Genomic DNA, 26,545 nt, shown 5'->3' with positions numbered 1-26,545 from the left:
AAGACCGCTCACATTCCGCATACTATTACCTGGCTCTCCAGGTTTGCAGTTTACACATCACCACCACTTGAGAAGATCTGACCCCTGTTGCTGAAAGACAGCGAGGTCTCCTCTCACACCAACCACTTACTCCAGGCCAAGCACCCTCTTACTGAGCTGGTGCACTTGTGTAAAACAAGTCTCTTTGCTGAACAGAGAGAACGCTAAGGAACTGGGAATAAAAGGGGCAATTTCCTGCCAGGTAAGAGTTGAATCTGTTCAGAAAACATGGTCTAGCACACATCGAAGACAGTACAAAGGAGCTTGCCTGACCATGCAGATGGAAGAAGGAGGTCCTCCTTGGTTCAGAAGTGGTAAATTATGAGATTGGCTCAGAGGTAACACTAGATGTCAGCAGCTGCAGGCTGGCACAGGTGTTGACACTACGGTGGGACTGCTGGAAGCCAGTCCCGTCAAGCTGCTGAACGCAAGATTTGTAGCAGGCATGCTAAGAGACCAGGCTTAATATCAAAAGCCTCCTATGCAGGAAGAGTGTTATGCTTAAACACTCTTTAGTGAAGTTCTGGGAAAATCTTAGCTATTGCTTCACTTTTAAAGACCCAACCCATATTAGCCCTGGCCAAAAATAAAGTCTCTGTGCTAGACTAAGATGAAGAGCATATCAAAGTCAATAACACAGTGATCAGGCAAAACATATTGTAAGCTACCCCTAAAGAAATCTTTTAACTGCTTCCTGAAATACTTCAAACAACAATCTAGACAAAAACGCATACATATAACATGATTCCCTTCCTGAATGCACCTGTTACATTATGAAGTGGGTCCTGCTGGGTCAACAGTACCAGAGAGAATACAGACATAAATGTATTTCAACTTGGTAAGAAATGGTTGAATGACTTGAAAAAAATCAGTCCAGGATAGAAGTTTCCTCAGCTCATATAGGTGCTGAATTTCCCCCGTGCCTCTGTGGCTCATGAGGGAGTACTATTGTTTCACATCCAGATTCCAAACCTGCCTGCACACATCAGTATGAACTCGGCAATTTATATGGTTTACAAGTGAAATTACCAAGGAGCGCTCTAGGAAACAGTACCAGTCCAGCTGCATCGTTTATCTCCCAAAACACAAGTGCTAAAATGTATCTAAATACAATGACAAGAGAGATGAATATTGTATATTTTTTAAATCCAACAACAACCACAGGAGTTCTAATATAGATAAAACACTGGCTGGGTCCAACTGAAGCCATGGCATCATAAAAGTCAAAGTGAATCTAATCAACATGATGCTGAAAATGGGGTAGCAGCTGGTCCATCTACATTAGGACTCCCAGTGCTGCCAACACCAATCAGTATTAGGTCATCATTGCAATCTTTTTGCCAATCCAGGGACAACCATGATTTCTATGTTGCAACAACGCTAAGGGAAGCAAGACAATCTGAATGTAGTACTGTCAAAGCATTTATAAATGGAAACTGTTTTTAAAGGCACAGTGTTGATCTCATACCATGGTGGGTTGTAGAAAGCATTTTAACATCCCTGCAGGAAATTGAAGGTGTAGTTGTGGTACACTTGGGCATGTCTGTGCTACTTTTAATCTGCTAGAACACTTTATAACTGGTCAAAGGAAAACCATCAACCTGGATTAATGACAAATAAGTGTTCCAGTGAATCACAGATACCAATTCTGTAAGATGAGCTATGTTACCATGTCTTCATTGCTAGTACCAGAGACTGGACAAGACACGTGCTCATTTCAACGTCTAATCAAGGTGCCAAAACTATTCAGCAATTCTTCATCTCTATTTGCAACGAGAAATGTATTTTTCAGATGCGTTTTTCAGACGGGACTTGTATTTTTCAGCACAAATAGAAACGTTTTTCGGCCAGGAAATCCCTACCTATGTTTCCACCTGAGCACGCAGGTGCTGGCTGCTGCTGTTTCAGGGGAGAAAGAAGGGGGCAAGGGCCGAGCTGACCAGGGAGGGACGGCTGGCAGTCACGGCACCCTCCAGGCCTGCACCCCGCAGCCCCACACTCCTTCCCCACCACCTCAGACTCCCGGGAGAGGCGGCGGGGTACAGCTGCCAGCCCGGCTCCACCTCGGGAAGGGGAGGAGAACGAACGGTTGCGCCCCTACCCCTGCGGCCGCCCCGGGCCCCGCCGCGCTCGGCCCCGCCTCCCCCCGCTCCCGCGGAGGGCGGGCTCTCCTCCTCCTTACCCGCCGGTGGTGGTGGGCGGCGGGCGGTGGCGCTGCCCCGCGACCCCGAGGCTCTCGCCTGCCCCGGCCCCCGCCTCCTCGGTGCCCGTGAGCGCCGCCTCTTCCCCGGCCCCCGCCTCCTCCATGGCCGTGGCCGTCCCCGCCGCTTCCTTCAGGCGCCGGCTCGGCCGCCCTCTCCGCGCCGCCCGGCCGCCGCCGGCCGTGTCGGCCGCCTTCCCTGCGGGGCCGGCTGCCGCCCCGCTCAGGCTGCATGGCCGGGCTGCGCCCTTCCCCCGCGCCGCCTGTGGCCGGGCCGGCCTGTGCTGCGCCGGTCCCCGCCTACTCCCGGAAAGAGGCCGCCCGCGGAGGCCGAAAGAGGGAAATGGCGGCGGCGCCCGCGCCCTCAGCAGCTCCCCCTGCCCTCGGCGCCGGTGGCTGCCGCACAGCCGCGGGCCTCGGCAGCGGGCCCGGCCTCCCCGGCGGAGGGGAGCCGCGGTCTGCCCCGCTCCCCCTGGGGTGAGCCCCTTGCAGGTGTCTCGGGAGCATGTGCCGATGTACCCTCTGCAAATTTCAACAAGCAAGGAGTGAAAAACGAATAGCTTTCCACACGTATGTCAAACAAAAATACTCTTAATGTTTAGAAAGCAGCAAGCACTCTTGGCTAAAGCCATAAGAGTCACAGCATCCTTTAGGTTGGAAAAGACCCTTAAGATCCTTGAGTCCAACCATTAAGCCAGCTCTGCCAAGTCCACTGCTAAACCATGTCCCTGAGCACCACGTCTTTGAAACCCCTCCAGGGATGGTGACTCAACCACTTCCCTGGGCAGCCTGTTCCAGTGCTTGACAACCCTTTTGGTGAAGAAATGTTTCCTAATATCCAATCTATATCTCCCCTGGCACAACTTGAGGCCATTTCCTCTTGTCCTATCACTTGTTACTTGGGAGAAGAGACCAACACCCAGCTGGCTACAACCTCCTTTCAGGTAGTTGTAGAGAGTGATAAGGTATCCCCTCAGCCTCCTTTTCTCCAGGCTGAACAACCCCAGTTCCCTCAGCCGCTCCTCATGAGACTTGTTCTCCAGACCCTTCACCAGCTTTGCTGCCCTTCTCTGGACACACTCCAGCACCTCAATGTTTTTCTTGTACTGAGGGGCCCAAAACTGAAGACAGTATTTGAGGTGCGGCCTCACCAGTGCCGAGTACAGGGACACGATCACATCCCTACTCCTGCTGGCCACACTATTCCTGATACAAGCCAGGATGCTGATGGCCTTCTTGGCCACCTGGGCACACTGCTGGCTCACGTTCAGCCAGTTGTCAGCCAGCACCCCCGGGTCCTTCTCTGCCAGGCAGCTTTCCAGCCACTCTTCCCCAAGCCTGTAGCGTTGCATGAGGTTGTTTGACCCAAGTGCAGGACCTGAAATGAGCTTTCTGTAGCAAATGAGGGAAAAAGCAACCAAGCCCTGGCTGACAGGGTATTGCACACAAGGCTGCGCTACGTAAAGCACATGATGTGACTCTGCAGCCTCTTGAAGAGCATCTTGCTCTGAGGACACAGAGCAGGGACACGGAAACAGCTTTGTGCCATAGAGCTAGGCTGGTTTGTCCTGCTCGGCTTGAATTAGGCGGGCACCCATTTTGTCCGCAGGAAAGCTCACCAGTTCCCCAACAGCAGGCTTGCCCAATCGCTCCTGAGCACGCAGGCTGTCATTTGACAACACACATTAAAACATCAATCTGGTTTTGAAGGGTTTTTAAACCCAGTAGTCCTTACAGCAAAATGTGACCAAAGCTCCTGTACTGTGAAATCATGGGCCGTAGTGTCTTTGTCCTGCTACCTGCAGTTAAGGGCTGCCGCAGATCAGTAAACTAGCTTAGCATGACTCCCGCGCAACATAAGCAAATAAATCAAGTAACAGGGAGCAGCACTGGCAAGTGCATTGCAAAGGCATCTAAACGATTCCTTGTGCAGCCAGCACAGGTCTGGCAGACCCAGTGCTGAGCTAGAGCTAATGAAACCTGGCAAACCCAAGCTGTGCCTGCATCTGTGCTGCAATTAATCTGTGACACGAACAATCTGCCTGCAGATAACTGTAAGCTGACTATATGTACAAATTTAACAACTCACATTAATTAATACTTACAGCTAGATTGAAAAAACCCCCACTAATATTTGGCAACAAATAGCAAATATCATTACAACTCACAAGTGCGAAGTTCATGCATCAATAATTATGAGACAGATAGCAAAGTCATGATACTGTACATGTGCATTTTGATTTTGTAATTTAATTTTGATCTCCCTATTATTATCATCTGTTATGATAGACAATTAACATAAATTATGTTACCATAGCACACAAAAGTCCCACTCACAGGCACTATTGCCTTGAGTAATACACAAATAGAGAACAAAAGGTAACACCGCAAAGTGTTAACAGACCTATGAGACAAAAGATGATAGAGTATGAAGAGATGCCGAGAACAGTCAACATGCCAAGAAGAGATCTTTGCATACTAGCAGCTTAGCTACTGTCAGTTTTTATAGGCATTACAGTAAATCAGCCCATTAGGGAGGGAAGGCTTTGCATGATGATAACAAGAGTGCTTTTTACTTAGAAATTAATCATAATTTCTATACTGTATTACCAGTGTTCCTCCCGCCCATGTCAGTTCAAATCAAGAACAGTTGTGTCAGGACAACAACAATTTCTGCTTCTCCTGTTGCTCTGAAGTCTGCAATCCACATGGCGTAGCTTCCGCAGTCTTTCCTTCTAAATCCTAATGCAAGGGAGGGTAAGCGACCTAAGAGGGGGACATACTTGCTACCTGTGGCAAAAGACGAAGCATTACAGGCCACAGCATTTAGGCAATTTCTAGTCTCCCCTCTTCTGAGAAAAGTGTCATCTTCTGGCAAAAAAAGGCAGAAAGTTCAAACAATCTCCTATAATCATCCAAAGCGGCTGCTCGACCCCAGGTGTTAGGCAAATGTAGAAGTTAGCCAATTAGTAGAGGTTTATCCATGCGCCTGACATTCATAGCTGATGCCTTTTTAAGACCGTCTCTATCCTTCGCTGAAATCTCGCAGAAAACTCATGAGCCCTGGCAGTTTCAGGTACGTTAACTGTGAAGGCCTGGATCCGGCGCAGCCCCCTTCTAGGAGCTCTGTTGGCTACATTAAGAGTTTAGCTGGCTGAGTCCAAGGTCAGCTCCTCTGCTGATAAGAGTTGTTGTGAAGAAAGCTAGAAGCAAGGGCCTCCCCCTCCTTTCCCTTGGGAACAGCTTTTAAGCTAAGGTTGTACCGCTGGCCCTCGCCTGTGCCACATGGCAGCTGGGCAGCAGCTACACCCACACCTGGTCTCCTACCTCCTTGATCCTGACACTGATCCTGGCATGGACCTGCTGGCTGGGCCCTCTGGCTTGGTCTCGGACCTGCCTCATTGCTACGGACTTGCTATGCGATCACTGAACTATGTCTGACCTGATCGCCGGCCCCGATCTTGAACCAAACGTACGGCTCCACACTCTGCTTCTTCTTGGTGAGGTCTCTGCTCCCAGCTGCCTTGGTATCACGCTGCACCCATGGCTCCCCTTCCCTTGTGGAGCAGCCAGCTGTCACTGCCCCCTGACATTGCCACACTAAATCCATTACCACACTGCCACGCTTAAAAAATTAATCACACGGGGCTGCTGACGTGCAGAACCACTGTGCTGGCTGTCCACAGAAAAAGAAGCATAAGCCGTGTGAGGCAGCAGACACACACAGATTCATCTCTCACAGCGCAGCTACTTATCACAGCCACGCAGCTGCTCTGCACACCTTTGTTTCACATTAAATGAATTTCTGCACTTCAAGGTTGTGTAAAGATTTGTAAAGCCAGCGCGCCCAGCCATCAGGGCAGCTCTGACTTGGGGGAAGTCTTTGCAGAATGCAGAACCAGGATGAAATTTGTTTCCTCGCACAGGCCTCATTAGCACTGCTGTGGCACTGCAGCTATTCTTGGCTGCTAGACTGGCTCTGGATGCTGCAGAGAGCCAAGTGTACAGATGGTCAACATGCACATATTATGATTATTACTAGGTTGCAAGGCCTATGTGTGAACCAGAATCCTATTGAGTTAGGTTCAATATACATTGTGTATAAACAGAATACAGATGCACAAGCATTGAAATATAAGACAGGAGATGACAGACACAAACAGATGGAGAAGAACCAGTTTGGTTACTATGATAGACAGTGGTCTCAGTACAGCAGCAAATTTACCCTTATCAAATTTCATCCCAACAAGAGATAATCTTTAGGGAGCGTTTGAGAAGAAAGATGATACGCTTCTGTGGATATATAGATGTTTTGGATGACAAAAGCGAAGGAAACAATGAAAGCAAATAAGGGGATGATAAAAGAAAATAAGATGTTTTTCTGAAAATTCAACAAGTGGCTATAAACTATTGATGTATTCAGCTGATGAGAGACAGGACCCAACTACTTGGTGCAAAAGATAGATGATGACACGTGGGAGAGGGATAGGCTGGGAAAGCTTGCAGTTAATAAAAGACACTTGCCAAGACCAAAGAAAATAATGTTCTGAGAGTTAGGATGAAAGATAAAAACACAGAGAAATGCTGTGGATGGATAGGGAGGACATATCATTGAGATCTGATGTAGAGAGTATCCTAAAGACGTAGAGTTGGACTTTAATAAGTGACTTACGTGATAGTTTTAGCCGAACATGTCTCTGCTTTGAAAAAAGGGACTGTCTTACCTGTTTTATACTGGCTAGATGCCCAATAAACAAACTTAATTTCTCTTTCATTTCTCATTTAAAAACCTAACTTCTATTTGTTTATTCTGAACTTGCGCAGTCTAGCAGGATTAAGCATCAAACAAGTGATTAGCATCATTGATGTGATAGAATAACTCAAAACCCAAGAGAGATCTGTGAAAAAAAGCAAATTGCCTAATTCAGGCATGCATTCACTGGGACAAGAAACAGCTGTGAAGTATTACACCATATTAGAGAGAATGTAGGAAGGGATGGACGTCAGAGACATTTGCATTAGTAGAGTGACAATTGTACCATTTCCATCTTTTGCTGCTTATGCAATCTGCAGTATTAAGTTGTTTTTGTTGCATTGTTTGTCACTGTGGTAATCTATTGGTGATTCCTCTTCAGTTTACTCTTTCCTATCCTCAACCCTACCATCCACTCACCTGGCCTACCCAAACTGTACTTCCATGCCTCACCCAATCAGTCTCCTCTGTCCCCAGATCTCCCAACAGTGAAAAGTCTTTCCTACCTAACCTACTTTTCCAAAAACATCTTGGTGGCCTTGCCTACTCAAACATTCCTCCTTAATTGCCCCAAGGAGTTGTAACACCTAGTTGTTTCCCATTGCCACTATGCCAGCATGGTTCCTATCTCCTCATGCATCCTCAGTTTCTTCTATTTCTGCTGATGGTGACTTCCAAAAATTTTCCAAAGAAAATTTCTGAAATCTTGACATGTCTTCTGTGTAGTACTGTAGGAAACAACACAGTGACTCACCATCTTATTGCACTGCAAAACTTTAAATGTCTGTCTTTAAGAATATGTAGAATGTCTCCTAGGGTATTCAAAATATAAGAGCTGGCGTGATTCTTAAGAAACAATAGTTGTTTTGATTGCATTTAGAAATGTCATAAGATGCTGGAGTACATTGTCCTAAAATGTACGTTTGTGTGGTTTAGTTATGTTCACAATGTTAGAAACAATAATCAAAATGCAAAAAGAGAGCACAAATAATTTGATAGATTGTTTGGCAAGTGTTTTATGATAACTCTAATGGAAGTCTGTGCTATTTAATGAGATACTTTCTTTTTCTGTTTTTTCTTTTGATCTTTACAGCTGTCTCTCAAAGAATATTTTCAAGTACAGAAACCAATATGCAACAGTGCTAAGATCTGATGACAATACACCAAGAATAAGAATGGAAGTAAATTTATTCAGCAATTCTACTGTTGTAAACAGTTCATCCATCAACCATAAGCAGTTAGAAGGGCATAGCCTCTGGGAAGTCATTACTATTGCCACTGTAACGGCAATTGTAAGCTTAATAACCATAGTGGGAAATATTCTTGTAATGATATCCTTCAAGGTTAACAGTCAGCTCAAAACTGTCAACAATTATTACTTGCTCAGCCTCGCCTGTGCAGATCTCATCATTGGAATATTTTCTATGAACCTTTACACATCCTATATACTCATAGGGCATTGGTCTCTTGGAAGCCTTGCCTGTGACCTGTGGCTAGCACTGGACTACGTAGCTAGCAATGCCTCAGTAATGAACCTCCTAGTTATCAGTTTTGACAGATATTTTTCCATCACAAGGCCTTTAACTTACAGGGCCAAACGCACGCCCAAAAGAGCTGGCATCATGATTGGTCTGGCTTGGCTCATTTCCTTCGTGTTGTGGGCACCCGTAATCTTGTGCTGGCAGTATTTTGTGGGTGAACGAACAGTACCGCCTGAAGAGTGCCAGATACAGTTTTTATATGAGCCCATTATCACCTTTGGTACTGCAATTGCTGCTTTTTACATTCCAGTGTCAGTGATGACCATTCTGTATTGCCGCATCTATAAAGAGACAGAGAAACGTACCAAGGACCTTGCTGAACTGCAGGGTTCGGAGTCTGTGGCCGAATTTGAGATGATTAAGCCTCAGAAAGCTCTCCTGAAGTCTTGCTTCAGTTGCAAGCAGCAAAACTTAGTCAAAAGAGAGAGGTGTCAGGCTTCCTGGTCTTCATCTAGTCGAAGTACGTCAGCTACGGTGAAAGCCTCTCAGGCAGCGAGTACTTGTAACGACTGGGCTAAGGCTGACCAGTTAACCACCTGCAGCAGCTACGCATCTTCAGAAGAGGAGGATAAACTTGCCGCTGATTCAGTTTTCCAAGTAACTTACAAAAGTCCATCTAAAGGTAAGGCAGAAGAGTTTAATGAGAGTACGGATGTTGTTGTCAAAGACCAACCTGAAGAAAATGATTTTGAGAATCAGAAATACTTTTTGTCACCTGCCAAAGGCCATGTACAAAAAAGTAAAAAATGTGTGGCCTATAAATTCCGGTTGGTGGTTAAGGCTGATGGCACCCAGGAAGCCAACAATGGTTGCCGTAAAGTAAAAATAACTCCTTGTTCTGCTGCTCTGTCAAAGGATCCTTCCATCAAAAGCATGGATCCAAATATAAATAACCAAATCACCAAAAGGAAACGGATGGTTCTTATAAAGGAACGCAAAGCAGCACAGACTTTAAGTGCCATTCTTTTGGCTTTTATCATCACATGGACTCCCTACAATATCATGGTTTTGATCTCCACATTCTGCTCTGACTGCATTCCCCTGACATTGTGGCACCTTGGTTATTGGCTATGCTATGTGAACAGCACTGTTAACCCCATTTGTTATGCCCTCTGTAACAAAACTTTCAGGAAAACTTTTAAGATGCTACTTTTCTGCCAGTGGAAAAAGAAAAAAGTGGAAGAAAAACTATACTGGCAGGGCAATACCAGATTGCCATAATTGCTCTTCTGTAAGGGATGAGGGGGAAAATAGATATTGATGTAACCTAGTAAATTGACTGTAATTCTGTCTTTTCAAAGCTGTTGCTTTATATGTCTAGGGGTTAAAAAAATTCTGCAGAAAATTTTGCATGAAAGTAGTGTGCTTGGGATAAAGAAGTCAGCGTCTGCTGTAAGCAGCATGGGGTGTTTGTGATTATGCAGTAGATCTGTGTTAAAGTTACTACGTTTGGGGTCTTCTGTCCTTTCTTTCAGCCTGAGAAAGTGTAGAGGAAATGATAAACTACTAGAAATTAGAGTGAGATGGTCATCTAGTCATCAGGTCACGTCATCCAGTCTATCTCCCTGTAGTGCAGAACTGTTTCTTCCTATAGTTCCTTTCTTCCTTTCTAGTGTATTGTCTATTTAGTTTTCAGCATACCAAGCAATGGAGCTTGTACTATTTCCATTTTGAGGCTTTTCCGCCTGCTGTGGGAATAAAACAAGGACTATTTAAAGGGGGAAATGCTGTCATCCCCAATAGTAAATGGTTAGGGAGATTCAGAATACTCCAAATGAACACACATAGGAGAATGTAATACTGAGAAAATTTCCACTTTAAGGATGACTTTTGTGGAGACATAGGAAGGGCTGATAGTGGAGGACATAGGTAATGTATTTTGTATACGAAGAAGCCAGTCCCAATCTCAGTTCCATCATGCAAGTCACTGCCACCAGTAAAAATGGTCATAGTTAGCAAACACCTCTGATTTTTTCCATTTCCCAATGCTTCTGAAGGAAATTTAAAAAATTTATGTGATAGTGACAATGGTACAAATCAGAACTGACTGTATAGCTTAATGGACATAGTCTGTCTAGTTTACAACACAAGGAAAGGTTTTTTTGCAATCATCTCCTTTGTTGCACTTATCCTTGCCCCAAAAGTTTCCATTAATGATGGGATGATGCAGAACAAGAGAAAAATATGTATTGATGCCCTGTGCTTTTACCTATATGTTATGAGATTATTAAAAACAGTGACAGAATTGGCATCTCATAAAGAAGAAAGATTTTTAAAGTATTTTTTTAATATTTCCATGAAATTATTAAGGACACTTTGCACTTTCATAGCACTTCTTATCTTTAAATAGCTTTACAAATGCTAATCAACCTTAGGTGTTTGGAAACATAGTTTATCTCCAGCCAGTATCTTCTGGTCCGGCAGAACCATGTCTGCTACAGGACTACCCCTTTGACAGTTGTGGCTTCTGGGACTGGTGTGTACTGGCCTAGTTATGACGAGCTGAGTGAGGCTCTGGCCACTAGCTGAGGTTTGTCGGGGCTTTGGGTATGGTGAGGACGCTTCTGTGGCCGGGGTGAGCTTCATATGCCTGCCTGACGCTCATGTTACATCGGCAGGAGTCCTGCAGCATTGGCCAAGTGAGTCCAAGGCCACTGGAACGGAGCTGGTGACCCGGCTCCTTGTGGCGGGAACAAATGTGAAGCCTCAGAAAAAGCCATGAGAAAACAAAGTTAATGGCGACAGGAGTCATAAGGAGTCAAGTGCTAAAGTAAACAAATGTTTATGAGTAAATGAGAAGAACTCCACATATGCAAAGTTCAGATTCAGCTCTAACCTTTCTATCAGAATTCAGAGTGAGATGCTCTGGAATATTAGTTTGGGCCAATCTTGATATTATATCTACTTATATGCATCAGTGGGACATTGCAGTGGTGACACGACCCAGTTGCACATTTCAGGGATTGTATTAGTCATCCTGAATGTACCATTGCTCTCAGAGAAATTGTTCATTTAATTTATTAAATTATCATAACATCAAAATGTTTCCCTACAGATACATAATTCCTCCATGTCAACAGCCACAGTAAAAGTAATTAATTTTTTCATCCCCAATCTCCAGAGGGGAGAATTGTGTCAGTGAAAGATTATCAGTGTAGTAATGTAAAACTATGTTTTCTAAATTCATATGATTGATTTTGTAACACACCATACTGTGCCTATTATTTTTTGTGCATTAGAATATGATTGTTTATTAAAGGAAAGTATGGGTCTTAATAAAGACCCTTTCACCAGCTTTCCTCTGTCACTATCCAGAGCTTTTCCTGTGTACGGTAACTATGTACAAGTTGGTTATTATAATGGTTTTATTTTATATTACATTGGATCGGACATTCAGTAAACTGTGTTTGATTTTTAGCAAATTAATGTGTCCCTCTGTGGCACAAGCTGTAGTTAAAGGCAAAATTTATGAGGTAGTAACAGTTGCTGCTAGCTGCGGTGTTGTTGCTAAAGTAAAGCATTGGCTTCCACTGAAATTAAATGGGATATTTTTTTGTTGGTTTTGGCTTCTGTTGAACTAGAGTGTTCTGTAAATGTTTATGGACTCTGTGCTCAGTAAATGTATTAGAATACACGGTGATGGATGCAACAATGTTGGTTCAATGTAGTTGTGAAAAATGTGCTCAAACCATGATGCTAGCACTGCACCATGTGAGAGGTTACGTGGCCAAACATGGGTACATTGTAAATACCTAGAATTATAAAAAGAGGTGTGTGTTGCTTTATCGTTTGTTCTTCAAAAAAAATCAAAACCACAAAAAGAAAAATGTGATCCTCATCAGAGTATCAGTTAGTACTTAATTATATTTTGTTTTCAAATTATATTTTGTACTTTTAAAAAGTGTTGTGGGACTTTCACAGTGTAAAACAATCTTGTTATCTGTATTTCTGTCCTTTTAATGAACCTTTTACTGATCCTATCATTGATTATGGTCATGGACCGATGAAAAGATCTTTTTTTATAAGATTACATTTTATTTATGCATAATTACATACATATACGTATAGAGAGATATGTATGTATGTGTTATCAATATAGGTGCATAAATCTACAACCCTAACTAAGCTTTTCAGAGACCCAGCACACTTTAATATTTTTGAAAATTAAATTTTCCCACAAATTGGGTGTATGTTTTTCGTCTTTCCCTTTTCATACATACTAGTCTCCCTATATATCCCAGATCCCCATAAATTATCAAGTAGTATTAATTTTCTGTAAATACAATTTGTTTGTAGATAAATACTTGGAAGAGTTCCCAGAATTTTTAAACGGGTGTAGAACAGCTAGGTACAGTTGTGCACTTTCTGTGACTGCTTAGCACAGAGTGAAGAGCTTTGCAAAGTATGGAAAGTCAAGATAGAACATAAATGCAGGGGTTTCCTTTACAGAAAAATCCTGTTGAATTGAGGAAGGATGAAATCAAAAGGGTTACAGAGAAAATACTATAAGAACCTGTAAAATAGGACAGAGCATATTTTGCCATCAATGATATAATTCAATTGCTAATCATGTTTATCCTACTTAACTATGCATGTCAATTAGTAACTGCTATTAACTGTTGAAAGTTATTTTTATATGTGGATTTTTGTTCCTCATCTCTATTGTAGCCATAATGAGACCCGCATTTGGATGTATGGACTTGAGGAGTCTAGATCCAGAGACAGTGATGCACTTCAAGGAGAAATCCTTAGTTGTACTTCCTTATTACCCTTTAGATATTGTTCCAGTTTTAGAGCTGAGTCTCATGAAAAGTCCCCATCTCTAATTTAATTATTCTGATCATTTTATCTCCCAGATAGGGCTTTTCTCAGAACCCTGTGACATTGCCTCCTTGTCATATTTGATAGATGACCTGAACATGTCAAACTCATTTAAGTGGAAAATCTTAACGTAGTCAAGGATAGTCACATACCTGAAGGAATAAAAATGTCACTGGGATGTGGTAAGTATGTTAAATTTAAATGAGAAGTCATTTCAACAATTAAAGAATCCCATATCAATCTGGAAGATGCTGCTTTCTCTTAGAACACGGTTGTTGTGAAACTGGATACCCAGTTTGAAACTGAATTGAATACCTGTGGACTTCTTTTCAGACTCTGGATTTTGCATAGAATTTTGTAAGATGCTGCTTTACTTGTGGTAGTTAGCAGTTTCCAAATCACCCCTTCATAGTCTGGGATTCCCAAAATCTTCATACCAAAGGAGAATTTTTGGTTTTTTATTTTTTAAAGTTACTGTATAATTTTTAGGGGACATACGTACTTCTGCCTTCTCTGGATTCTTTGCTCTAGGAAAACAAACAAACAAACAGAATGCTGTAACTTTCCTCTGAAATTAATTTTCTTTGCTTTCTATAGAGATAGAAATAATATGAAGGAATTGCTTGAGCATAGTGAGAACCAAATACCTGTTTCCTCAGTCGTACATAACAATCAAGCTGTGACATGTACATCTAGTGCGCCTCTGTTGGAAAGGACTGTCCCCAAAAAATTCCATACTGCTTACTCCTGTTTGATATTACAGAAGGATTAAAACAAAACAAAACAAATCAAAACAAAAAACAACAAACACCGCACATTCATTACTTTTATGAGCTACAGACCATTACAGGTCGGAACTTCCCTCTGAAAGGCTCCCCGAGAGAGTTTGCCTGTGGGGACTCCAAGGGCTCCATCAGCTCCTGAAATGCTCCCACAGCTGCTGGGTAGTCAGTGGCTTCTCCATTTTGAAATGCCCTTCCAAACCTGAACTCCAAAAATGGATGCTGTGTCTTTTCACTTAAATACTTGGCTTTCCCTCTACCAAACCAGAAAGAGGCCATTTATTTCTTATGAGGTCATCTCCAATCTCCATTGCTGCCTTTTGTACCCACTAAGAAGTTTTCTTCCACGTGCAGTTGACAGCTGGGTGTCATAAAACCTTAAAAGGGCAATAACTTTGATCAGTTAAACTTCTTGTTTATGATTTTATTAATAGTTACCCCATATCTATAATTTAAAAAAAAGAAGATAGCATTGTGTTGTAAAACTAGGCTGTGATTTTGCTGATTCAATGCTGATGGCCAGTTGCTCTCAGCATTGTTCTGGGTATCTGATGATTAAGGTTCAGTGACGGAGAAAAAAATCTGTTCAGTGAAAATAGCCTTTTGCTAAGGAATGGCGAAGTAGAATTAAGTCCACCTTTTAAAGCTCTATGTCCTTCTCTTTAAGAGCTCTAGAAAGAAGTGCTGGTGGGTGTTTTGGAATATTTTTACTTATTTTCATCCAATACTTAGTCCCAAATCCAGCTCCAGTAGTCATTTCCATTCATTCAGAAGCATGGAATATACCTCAGTCCCTGAATTCCATTAAATGACTTTGTTTGAACTGGATTAATCTTTTTGTCTTGTTTTTGCTTGGAGACTTCTTGTTACTAGTTATTATTACATTTTAATCAAATTCCCATACTGGAATTTAGTGTCAGCATAGGTTTGTAGGGCTCCAGTTAATACTAGAGAGTGCCTCCAAAACCGGGCAGCTGGATTTGGGCTGCTGGGACCCGAGTCATTCGTACAGCTTATTTGCACTGTCCTTTCCTCCAAACCCCTCCAAAACAGGCCAAGGATGGCCTGAAGAGCAGGTAACTTGTCTTTGAGGATCAGGTACAGCCTGCTGGCTTTCAGTTGTGTGCTTCCATGTCAGGATTATTCAAAACACATTTTTTGGAAGGTGTGTGAGAATCTGACTATATGGCCAGGAATTTGAACAAAAGCTACGGGAGACTGGCAGCACTCCAGTGATTTGTTGGTATCCTCATTACAACTTTGGAGGTGTCCTGACAGAGTTACAGCAGAACCCACATTAGATTGACTCAATGACATAAACTCAATTCAGCTACTATCCATTTCTTCCCCTATCACACTTCTGTCTTTGAACACAATTTCAGGGGGAAAAAAAAATCAGATGCTACAATATAGACATGTATGCTATATTGGCCTCACTCATGTAATATATCTGTATCTGTTTCCGAAAATGTTGCAGTGCGATGTAAAAAATAAAAATTGTGTTCTTGGCTTTTCCACTTACCAATTAATTTCTCTTCTTAAGTAATCCTGGTAGCCTTCATCTTCTCAAAACACAATACAATTTATTTTCTGTGAAGTCATTTTCATGGAAATTGTGAGATTCCATTTTTAAATTAAAAAGCAGGAGTTTGCCAGTATCTTGGTTGAGTGTTGTGGTTTAGCCCCAGCCAGCAGCTGAGCACCATGTGGCTGTTCACTCACCTCTCCCTCCCTTGTGGGATCGGGAGGAGAATTGGAAGAAAAAGGTAAAACTCCTGGGTTGGGATAAGGACAGTTTAACAGAACAGCAAAGGAAGAGGAAAATAACAACAGTATTCATAACAGAATATACAAAGCAGGTGGTACACAATGCAGTTTGCATCCCCAAGCAGCAAGTCCTCCTCCCTGGCCAGCTCCCCCCCTTGTATACTGAGCATGACATCATGGTATCGAATATCCCTTTGGCTAGTTTGGGTCAGCTGTCCTGGCAGTGTTCGCTCCCAGCTTCTCGTGAAAATTAACTCTAACCCAGCTGAAAACCAGAACATTATCCAGCCCTTATTCTATATCATCTACGTCATGCCCAGATCCTACACTGTCCGATTACTCACCACCACTTTTCCTGTCTTTGAATTATATATATGTACACATACACAGGTATGATTCCCTTAGTCTATGGCCCATCCCTCTAAAATGTCTGTGGAGTTCATTTAATCCATGACTTTGGGCTCCACCTGTCATAACAGTCTCTCAGGGCAGGAGGGATGGTGTGTGCTGTGGGATTGTTGCATGCCGCATCTGGAGCTCGTGGCTGGTGTATCTGGCGCAGCCCATGCCCACAGTCTGCGAGTTGAAGATGTTGATTTTGAGGAGGTTGCTGGGTGCCAGTTGTGAAGCCAGTTCTGGTTTCATCATTGCTGCACTTTGCTCGGTTTCATCAAAGTTCATTATTCATTAATTTGGGTGATATTTACTGTAATACCATTGATATGGCATATAGCAATTGTACTAGTGATGACATACAATGGCAGCGTTATTTAGCAATTAACATCATACAATTTATTTTATTGGCTATTCTCACCCAAAAATCAAATTGCCTTGAGGTACATGTCAGACTTCACCATCCTTCTGCATCACCCACCAAGTGCACCCAGGACCTTGAGCAAAAGCAATCCCGCAGATGGGCTTGTCTTTGCCTGAGGCAGGGCTAACCCAGACTGTCTTCCCCAACATATTCCTCATCTGTACTACGGGGACTTTATCTCCCTCTACAGTACATGGAAGTTCTGACTGGGCAGGGCCAGTTTGATTGGCTGCCCCCCTAGCGTTAACTAACCAGGTGGCCTTTGTTAAATGTGTATCCCAATATTTGAGGGTCCCACCACCCATTGCTCAGAAACTTCTTTTACTGTGTTGTCCCATACAATGATGTCATTAATGTATTGCAGGTACTCTGGAGCTTCACCTTGTTCCAGTGCAGTCTGGAACAGCCCATGGCAAATGGTGGGGCTGTGTTTCCCCCCCGGGGCAGTCGGTTCCAGGCACACTGAACATCCCTCCGAGGGAAAGCAAACTGTGACCTGCACTCTGCCGCCAAAGGGATCGACAAAAACGCATTCATGATATCAATTGTGGCGTACCACTTGGCTGCCTTTGTCTGCAATTTGTATTGACATTCTAGCATGTCTGGCACGGCAGCACTCAGCAGCAGCGTGACTTTATTCAGGCCACAATAGTCTACTGTCAGTCTCCACTCTCCATTAGACTTTCACGCTGGCCATATGGGGCTGTTAAAGGGTGAGCCACTCCTTGGCTCTCCAGTTGATGAATCAGCTTATGGATGAGAATCAGGGAGTCTCGGTGTGATATTGCTGCCGGTGCGTTATGGTAGCGTTTGGCACCTGTTGTTCTTCAACCCTCAGCAACCCCAAAACAGAAGGCTCCTCTGAGAGACCTGGCAAGGTAGACAGCTTTTTAGTTTCTTCTGTGTCCAAGGCAGCTATTCCAAAAGCCCAATGATACCCTTTTGGGTCCTTGAAATACCCTCTCCAGAGGCAGCCTATGCCAAGGATGCATGGAGACTCTAGGCCAGTCACAATGCTGCTGCCACTCGTTCCCAGTTAGGCTCACTTTGGTCTCCAGTAGAATCAACTGTTGGGATCCCCCTGTCACTCCAGAAATACAGATGGGTTCTGCCCCTTCATGGCCTGATGGCATTAGGGTACACTGTGCACTGGTGTCCACTAGAGCCTTATAGTCCTGTGGATCTGACGTGCCAGGCTATCGAATGCACACAGTCCAGTAAGCCCAGTTGTCCCTTTCCTCCACTTGGCTGGAGGCAGGGCCCCTCTAATCCTGGTCATCATATTCGTTACTCACGTCTTGTAAAAATGACTTAGAAGTCCCTTCAAGGGGATCATAAGTATGATGAGGCCTTCTACCTGGTCTGGGGGAATGACCACTGGAAACTGGAGCGGCATTTTTCCTGGAAAAAATCCCCTTTTGTGATTGTTTTGCCTTGCAGCTCACATACTTTTGCCTCTAGGGTCAAGGTAGGTTTTCCATCCTACCTCCTCATGTCATCTTGGTGGTCACACAGGTAAAACCACAGGGTGTCTCGTGGTGTGTACCCTCTATATCTTCTCTCTTGAGCAGAGAAACACTTGCTCCTAATAGCTGAGATACTGGTCCGTGCAGATGAGGAATAGGACATATTCTTTTCAGGTTGCTGGACCTTCCAGGACAGTTTCTCCACAGCTGAGATGAGGGAGGAAGAGAGACTTTCTTCATATTGCCAGAGTCGGCCAGCCACTTCATCCACCATTGGTGCCTCTTTGCCTTTCCAGCCCATTACTGCCAATGAGTTGGTGTACAACAATGGTGCCCTCTGTACAAACTTCCCCCACGTGGGTCAGGTACACTGGACTTCACTGGGATCTGTGGGTAACTGTGCGTTGTCCGGGGCATAATAAACCACCTCCTGCACAGCTAATTCCCTCAAGTAATGGATCTCTCTCTCCATGGTGGTCCACTTGCCTGGATGACATACAACATCTTCGCTGAAGGGATACCTTTCCCTCATGCCTGACAGAAGTTGCCTCCAGAGGCTGAGGGCCTGTGTCTTTTTCCCAATCACTTTGTCAATGCCCCCTTCCCTAGACAGAGATCCCAGTTTCCTGGCTTCCCCACCCTCTAATTCCAGGCTACTGGCCCCATTATCCCAGCATCGGAGCAGCCAGGTAACGATGTGTTTGCCTGGAAGGCGGCTGAAATCTTTTCTCATATCTCACAGCTCACTCAGGGACAGGGATCGGGTGATTACCTCTGGTTCTGCCTCTTCCTCCTGTTCTAGTGATGGTCCTGGTTCATCATCATCCCTTACTAAGTGAACTGATTTTTTTGTGTATTTCTTCAGTATAGAGGTGACTGATGCCAGCACGGGTTGTTTTTGGTTCAGCTACACTGCCTGTCACTGAGGTTTGAGCAGCCACAGTGCCTGTTGCTGGGCTTGAAGTAGCCACAGTGCCCGTGGGTCTGTTTTCCCTCTCCTCCCCCTGATGGTGCTGCCTACTATCGAGCAGTGTTTCGTTGATAGTGGCCAGGGCCCAGCACAGTGCAGTAAGTTGTGCCTCCTTGGAATAGCCACAGCATTTTCCTTTCAAATATTCTATCACTTCATTGGGATCCTGTAGTTGTTCAGGAGTGAAGTTCCAAAACATTGGAGGTGAGAAGTTCTCTAGATACCTGCCCATATTCTCCCACATGCCGTGGCCACCACTATCCAGCCTCGGGGCAGATCTCTGGGTGGTATTCTTAAAACAGTTTTTTGTAACCCTAAACAAGACTTGAAATGCATTCAGGAGACATAGCACGAGGAACATGCCGGCTTGAACACCCCAAGGCTACTCAAAAGGCTGCTGTAAACAGCCTGAAGGAAAAAGACGAGGTGAAAGAGTGGCAGAAAGTATCCTACCCTGTCTTTGCATAGATTGGCTGTGATTATTAATTGATCCTGAGAGATGTCATCCAAGGTACAGGCATGTCAGCAATGCCACATACAAATACCAGCTTAACCTCATGACCAGTGATGTTATCATAAGTTGATATTACACAGTACAGCCAAATGAGAATCCTGACCCCTCTCCCAGAGGTGATAGACAGCGCTGCAGGGAACACATACAGCAAGCAAGGATTTACGTACCACAGGCATGCGAGCAAACAAAACACCATTGTGACCAATGACTGTCTACCTAATATAATAAATGGGTACACTACACTGTTCAAAGCTGTGCATTCTCTTTAAAGATTGGAGCTTTTCTTGCTCATTAACCAAGGTGAGTGTCATGGTTTAGCCCCAGCTGGCAGCTGAGCACCACGGGACCACACACTTCCCAACCCCCAGCAGCGACTCCTCCTCCCCAGCCAGCTCCTCCCCTTATATGCTGAGCGTGACGTCATATGGTATGGAATCTCCTTTGGCCAGTTTGGGTCAGCTCTCCTGGCTGTGTCCCCTCCCAGCTTCTTGTGAAAATTGACTCTATATCAGCCAAAAACTAGGACAGTGAGTTTCTGTAATTGAAATCTCTAAGAAAACATACAAGATACTGTCATTATTATCCTGACATTTTGTATAAGGCAGCAATGAAAACTCTTCAGTTGTCATTTAGCTGTTCCAACGATACAGAAATGTGTGAAGTAACCCAAACAGCTGTAAAAGAAAACAAGGTCTTCAAGGTTATCAAAACTGAAATCCTTTTCTTTATTATTTTAAAACAGATTAATTTATCATGAAATTTAAAAATTCTCTCTTTATTTTATTATCAGAAAAAAGCCGCTGTTTAAATAATGTCAAGGTTGAGTGCCAAAACAATTGAAGCTAGCAAATGTGAAATAAAGCCAACACTCTTTTACATGGAACAGGGAGAAGCAACAGTCAAAACATGGTAAACAATGTGGAGTAATATTCAGGAAAAAAATAGAGAAATAAGTAAACAATTGCAAAATCAATTTGATCTTTTTAAAAATGTGTTCACTGAGTTTCTTGGGGAAAAATTCAGAGAAGTTGTAAGCTTTGGAGTAGTAGCTTTTAATGGGAAAGCTGATGATCCCATTAACTCTGGGTGCTCTAAAAAGAAGGAAGAAAAGAAAAGCCTATGCTGAATACTTAATTGTGTGTGGGATCATTAAAAAGTAGAGATAAAAAGAAGAGTCAATGAAGGGGAAAAGAAGCCATGGGAGATGAGGCTAATTCCGATTTTATATATTAAAGTACCTTTCATTAAAGGTAAAAAGGAAAGGCCTGATGCTGCCCTCTGGTACACAATACTCTCCAATATGCATTTTGTAAATGTAGGTACTTCACTGGAAATTTCCTTCCTGCACAATATGCGAAGATGTGCAATTATAGGAGATCAACCGTGAATATTCATACTGGAGAAAAACCTTCTGAAATGCACATGTATTCATCTATATCTGGTACAAGACATCACATCCTGGATTTCATACCTGACTCCTCTTATGGGTAGAATACTACAAAATTAATCATTTAAAACTTCTGGTAGAGGCCTCAGTTTCTGACAGTGACTTCTCACTTGTGTGGTTGGTAGATGTCTATGTCCTGGTCCAGTCCTGGACGATATGCTATCGTAAAGCCCTTGCAGAGGCCCAAATTAAATTTTCAGTCATGATTACTTAGCATGATTATTCAGTCATTGTGAGTTCACTTCAGTCACTGGACAACGAATCCATGTTCCTTTCAAAGTACACATGGCTTATCTACAGCTCCACTTTCTGACACGGGCAGGACTTGGTTGGATATGACAGGCTGCGGTCAACGGGTTTGATCATCATCCATGCAAACTTGCACACGCGTTGCTTGTTGCAGTCCTTTTGCCAGTATATCACATTCCTACGGTTTAGATTTGCTCCAGCACACGCGTCATACCACCAGCCTCCCCCGGGAACGCCATTGTGTTCCAATTTAGCACAATTCTGAAAGTAATTGTCATTGTCTCTGTCCTTGGTGGTGAACTTCTGGTTGTCATGGAGATAAGCTGCTGTGTCCAGGGTCAGAGCATCAGTGGCGTTGCCTTTGTATAGACCCACCCTGATCCGGTACTGAGAATCTTCGTCTTCAATAAGGAATGGCTCGTACTGTCCCCATTTGATTTCAGCGTTTAGGTTGACAAGTTTAACTCCAAGTATATATTGCATGGAGCTGCTAGTTAACTGATGCATATATTCATTTCCTAGCCAGTGGTTGTCATGGACGGAGCCAAATCCGTATTTGTAATCCTGCCAGGTCCTATCAAAGTCGACAGTACTGTTGGCTGTAATGTGCTGGATTACTGTCCAGCCACCATCCTGCATGTTACAAAAGACAACGATTGGGTCTTCCTTCGGTTGGATGATGTAAAGACCATCTCTGGAATTTCCTTTGGAGAGCTGAAAAATCTCAAAACAATCCCTTGGATAGTCTGAGTAGGAAAAAAAAAAGTTTTAAAGTAAATTTCTGTTAAAATAGTAAATTTTAGCTATCAAACTCTGTCCTTTACAGTGAGTGAATGATTGCTCTCTGATTGGAAGCTGAGTCTGACTTCATCCCAGCTGGTGGGCACTTACTCAGCTAAAGGGGGAAAATTTCAGGGCAGAACATACAGGAAATATTCAGAAATTCAGAAAAGGGTTTGCTACTGTGTCATACAACAGAAATGTGCATTATGTTGCATTTATGACAGAAATATGGTTGAAAAGCCAAAGGTTATATACAGACTATTCCTTTTCCTCCTGGGTTCTTCCAGCTTGAACAGTCAGCAAGTTTGCAGTTCCCTGTGCCATGTGTTGGACCATTGTGTTTAATTACTAGAGCTAGCCTTATGCTCAACAAATAAGTCTAATTTCTCTTTAACCCATTTATACTTCAGGCGTCCATAACATCCTTCCATTAATTTCCAGTAAGTATGCGATGTGTTCATTGACAAAAGGGAGATATTAAAGCCTATTTCTTGCTAATACAAAGCTTATAAGCATCTGAGGATTTTCTTAGGAACAGTTCTTGTCATTCATAAACTCCAGGCTAAATCTTACCACTGATTTGCAGGTAGAACTGCAGTGCTGTGCAGTGCTGAACACCAATATCAGGAAAAGAGGTGAAAGTGTTTTTCCACTTTATTGCTTATCCACTAGACTCAGAGGGTAATAAAAGTGGCATATAAGGCTTGGGATGACCCTCTCTATTGGGCTGAAATATATACGCTGTGGTTTTTAAATGTCACTTGCTTATAAGGTAACTTCTTGCTATAGTATAATATCAAGCAGCTCTGAAACTAAGGCACAATGCTCTGCTTTTTACAATTGACTGTGAGACTTCTAAGAATCAGACTAGAATTTATTTAAATATATATTTATGTATGCATGAATTCATATATAGAGAATTCCTTTTGTAGAGCAGGATGTTATTCAATGTCTGTTCTGTTACTCAGAAACATGTTTATGACTTGAAAACACTCACTTCTCCATAGAGCTGAAAGGCATGTCATTATCTCATTATGCTATGGAATATTTGTAATTTATATTTAATAAAAACTTGACAATTTTAATATCTCTATGAGAAAAATTCCTACAGACCACCTGTGACGTAAAATGACAGTTCTTCAGACCTATGAAATCCTATGTTCTGTCCTAACAGTGACTGATAGGAATTTAAATACTGTATTTGGAACTTAATTTTTTTCTTCTGGGAGACTGAAGTAATTCAGGAAAAGTATAGCAAGATGTCCTAAATTTTTTTCAAAAAATTGTCAAAGAAATAACTAAGGAGAAATATTTCCAAAGATAAAAATTTGAAATAAAAGCTCAAAAAAATACTCTTCTTTTTGCCTAAATCATTGACCAGAGGGCCCCTGCTGATCCTTTTACTGAACGCATTGTTTTTCTTTTGCTGAACAGAAGAACCAAGTGTGAAAAGAGTCAATCTCATTGTATGGTCTCATGACCAACAGATCAAAAGTACACTGAAACAAAACAAAAAAAAGCCCCCAACTTTCTGGAAAGAGGACAGGACCACGAGGGACTATTTTATCTACTACTGGTCCTGTAGGGAATTGTATCATGCAGTCGTCTTCACAGAAATATTTAAATTCTTCTTTTCCAACTGGAAAGCATTGTTGACTTCAATAACTGTCACTACTCTGTTAGAAATACTTATCTGGTTCCGAATCCAATTTTATTAATGTTCACTTTCCATCTTTTTCTTTCTTGTGTCATGTTGTCCTTTATTTAAATAGTGATTCTTCTTCAGTAATAAGCCTCGATGTACCGTGAGGACAACTATATTTTTAATCAACCTTTGTTTTGTTAGGATAAATTCTGTTAGGATAAACAAATTCTTTTATTATTTAGTGTAAAATAAATCTTCTGTTCCTTAATTGTCTTAGCAGCTTTTCTGCACCTCCTCACTGCAAATTAATCTCCTAGAACGTATTTAAAATTTGCAGACAGTATTGCAGATGGCCTTATATAGTGCCACTGATTCTTCCCAAGTTCTATTAGAAACATCTCTGTTGGTATATTCTAGGATTGCATTTGTATTGCTTAGTTTCCTTTAATCTAGAGTTTGGTCTTTGGCTCTTTGTAACTGGTAAGGTTCTCACCTTGCAATAAAACCTAGAATTTTGTACTTTATTTTTCATGCCAATGGTATTACTCAAGAACATCTGATCTATTTTTTTTTTTTCTGTTTAATATTCTGTGTCTTTGTATTGGTATTTCTCTACTTCATGTTATCATTAAATTTTATCAGCACATTCCTACTTTTGCGTCAATATACTTAATAAGAATACTGAAAAGATCACTTATAAGCAAATATTCCAGTGTCCCCTTAATTTTATGGTTCACTTTTCTACCCAAGCCATTGTCATTTTCTTTTCAATCTCTACTGCAATTTTAATGTAACCCTACCTTCTCTGATTTAATATTGCATGAAGTATTGTATCATAGGCTTTGTACAAGTGCAGGTGGATTAAACCTGTTAAGTAGTATTATTCATAGTATCAGCATTGTGTTAAATATAGCCTCTTATATTTGATATTCAGAAGTTTATTAGTACTTCTAAGCCCCTCAGGGCAGATTTACAGAAGTATATAGGGTTTCCAAGATTTTACTTTTAGGCCTTTCATTGCCTAATAGACTCTAAAGCCATGAATAGAATACTTTAAATCGCAACACTATCCGCATGACACTGTCAAATGTCCTGGGAGAGCAGAGCTGTACACACGACTCTGTGCTCCAGCTGTTAGAACATTCACCTGGCATACACAGCCTGGTTCCAAACCTGGTCCCATGATTTTATAGAATGATTATTTAAGTATACAGTGATGTCCAAGCCAGCGATATACGTGACACTTGTATTTGCCCTTCTCTGAATATTATTCATGCAAAACAGAACAACTTCTGTGGACAGATAATGAGAAGAGCATTTACGCTGGTTATTACAGGATTCACTTACAAAGCGAGTTTTGTAAACCCTCAAGTGCCATCAGTCAGAGGAGGAAAACTAATGGATCCCACAACCCTTTTTGTGTACATTTTACATGGGATCTACTGTGGTGAACGCAGCAGAAAACCTGCCAAGCTGGACTTGCAAGTTAGATAGGCAGAGGAATGCCTCAGCTTTAGATATCAATGAGATTTAGTGCTGAGGTGTCAGGTGTAATCTAGATATGATTGTCCTAAGAATAAGTCTTCAAATGCAACAAAACTTTTTTTTTTTTTTTTTTTTTTACAAAAAAATACTAACTTTTAATTTCTCTTAAAGTAGGTGGCAGCTGAGCAAGGGTTTAAAAGATTTTGGACTTTGGGGCAGGACGTGTTCATATTGCAAATTATTTTTGCAGGACAAACTTTCAAATATGTTGGCTGAAAATGTTATAGCAAAGCAATAAAGTAAAAGACGGCACACATCGAAATCACTCACTCTCTTCATGAATACCTTTTTCATTGATGTTACCCAGTGTCTCATAGCCTCTTTGGGGGAGAAGGTGGGCGTTAGCCAAGACCACTACCTCTTTGGTGCTCACTGACACAGAGCAATGAGAGAGCAAGAACAGAATAAATCCCGTTGAACTCGTCAACAGCATCTTCCTTCCGAGTCAGCCCTCCTGCAGCAATACAGAGCCGTAACACAGACTGGAAATGGAAACGGAAAGATTCATGACTTTTAGTATGAAAGTCCTAGAGGAGAAAGCTTCAACGTAGTGAATCTCTGCCAAATTTGGCTTCTCTCATCTTTCAAGAACATCTCCTTTTCCTGATGCCTCACACTATTCCTGACTGGTCCTTCCTCCAACACGGAGCACTGTGCTGCGGCACTGAGAACGTGTCTCACCTCTGTCACCTTGTGCCGTGCTGGGCAACGAAACATAATGTAATTTTGTGTGTGACAAAAAGCCATAGAAAATTATGTAATTACAAAAGTAAACCCACATATTTATCAGAATTGAATTTTGCTTATTCCCTGAGTCCAGACTGTAGTGAAATAGAGGCACCAATGGTCAAACTGGCAGAAACAGTAACACAAGGCTCTGCTGACTGTCTGTAGCTCAAACAGGACTCAAAAATGCGGCTTTCAGAGTGCCGGGAATACTCCGTGTACTGGAGAGCTCACTTCAGCACATCTGGACTATGCTTCATATGAATTTCCATCTCCAGCTTTACATAATAGGTCACAGGTTTAAATCAGATTAAAAAAACCCCAACAGCTCAATAAACAAAGCAAAAAATTTTTCTCCCACCTCTTCAAAACTCACAAGGGTTCAATATATTGAATCAAAACAGTTTTGAGCCTCATTTTGCCCTGCTTTTGGCATTACGTGTGTAGCACCCTCCATCCAACATAGGCAGAAGGCTGAGG

At 42.5% G+C, this 26,545-nt stretch overlaps 3 protein-coding genes across 4 annotated transcripts in view; 1 reads left to right on the top strand and 2 right to left on the bottom strand.

Moving 5' to 3' along the window:
• AVEN (apoptosis and caspase activation inhibitor) overlaps positions 1–2,555 on the bottom strand; it is a 99,052-nt gene extending 96,497 nt beyond the window's left edge. The window contains exon 1 of the mRNA XM_054826193.1: positions 2,222–2,555. Coding sequence (XP_054682168.1) covers positions 2,222–2,473 — 252 coding nt within the window. The 5' untranslated portion in view covers positions 2,474–2,555. The remainder of the gene's footprint in view (positions 1–2,221) is intronic.
• Positions 1–15,778, top strand: part of CHRM5 (cholinergic receptor muscarinic 5) — a 55,402-nt gene extending 39,624 nt beyond the window's left edge. For both annotated transcript variants that reach the window (XM_054826192.1, XM_054826191.1), the window contains exon 3: positions 8,086–15,778. In XM_054826192.1, the coding sequence (XP_054682167.1) occupies positions 8,168–9,754 (1,587 nt within the window). In that variant the 5' untranslated portion in view covers positions 8,086–8,167 and the 3' untranslated portion in view covers positions 9,755–15,778. The remainder of the gene's footprint in view (positions 1–8,085) is intronic.
• A 5,422-nt stretch (positions 15,779–21,200) lies between these two features.
• LOC129207201 (fibrinogen-like protein 1-like protein) lies at positions 21,201–25,803 on the bottom strand. The gene is made up of 2 exons (XM_054827816.1): positions 25,625–25,803; positions 21,201–22,112 (listed from the first exon to the last, which is right to left on the bottom strand). The coding sequence occupies exons 1-2, from the start codon at positions 25,770–25,772 to the stop codon at positions 21,412–21,414; spliced, it is 849 nt and encodes a 282-aa protein (XP_054683791.1). The 5' UTR covers positions 25,773–25,803; the 3' UTR covers positions 21,201–21,411.
• Positions 25,804–26,545: the final 742 nt, after the last annotated feature.

Source organism: Grus americana, chromosome 5 (genome assembly GCF_028858705.1).
Source record: "Grus americana isolate bGruAme1 chromosome 5, bGruAme1.mat, whole genome shotgun sequence".
In the NCBI taxonomy this organism is placed as follows: domain Eukaryota; kingdom Metazoa; phylum Chordata; class Aves; order Gruiformes; family Gruidae; genus Grus; species Grus americana.
This window is presented reverse-complemented; position numbering and strand designations above follow the sequence as displayed.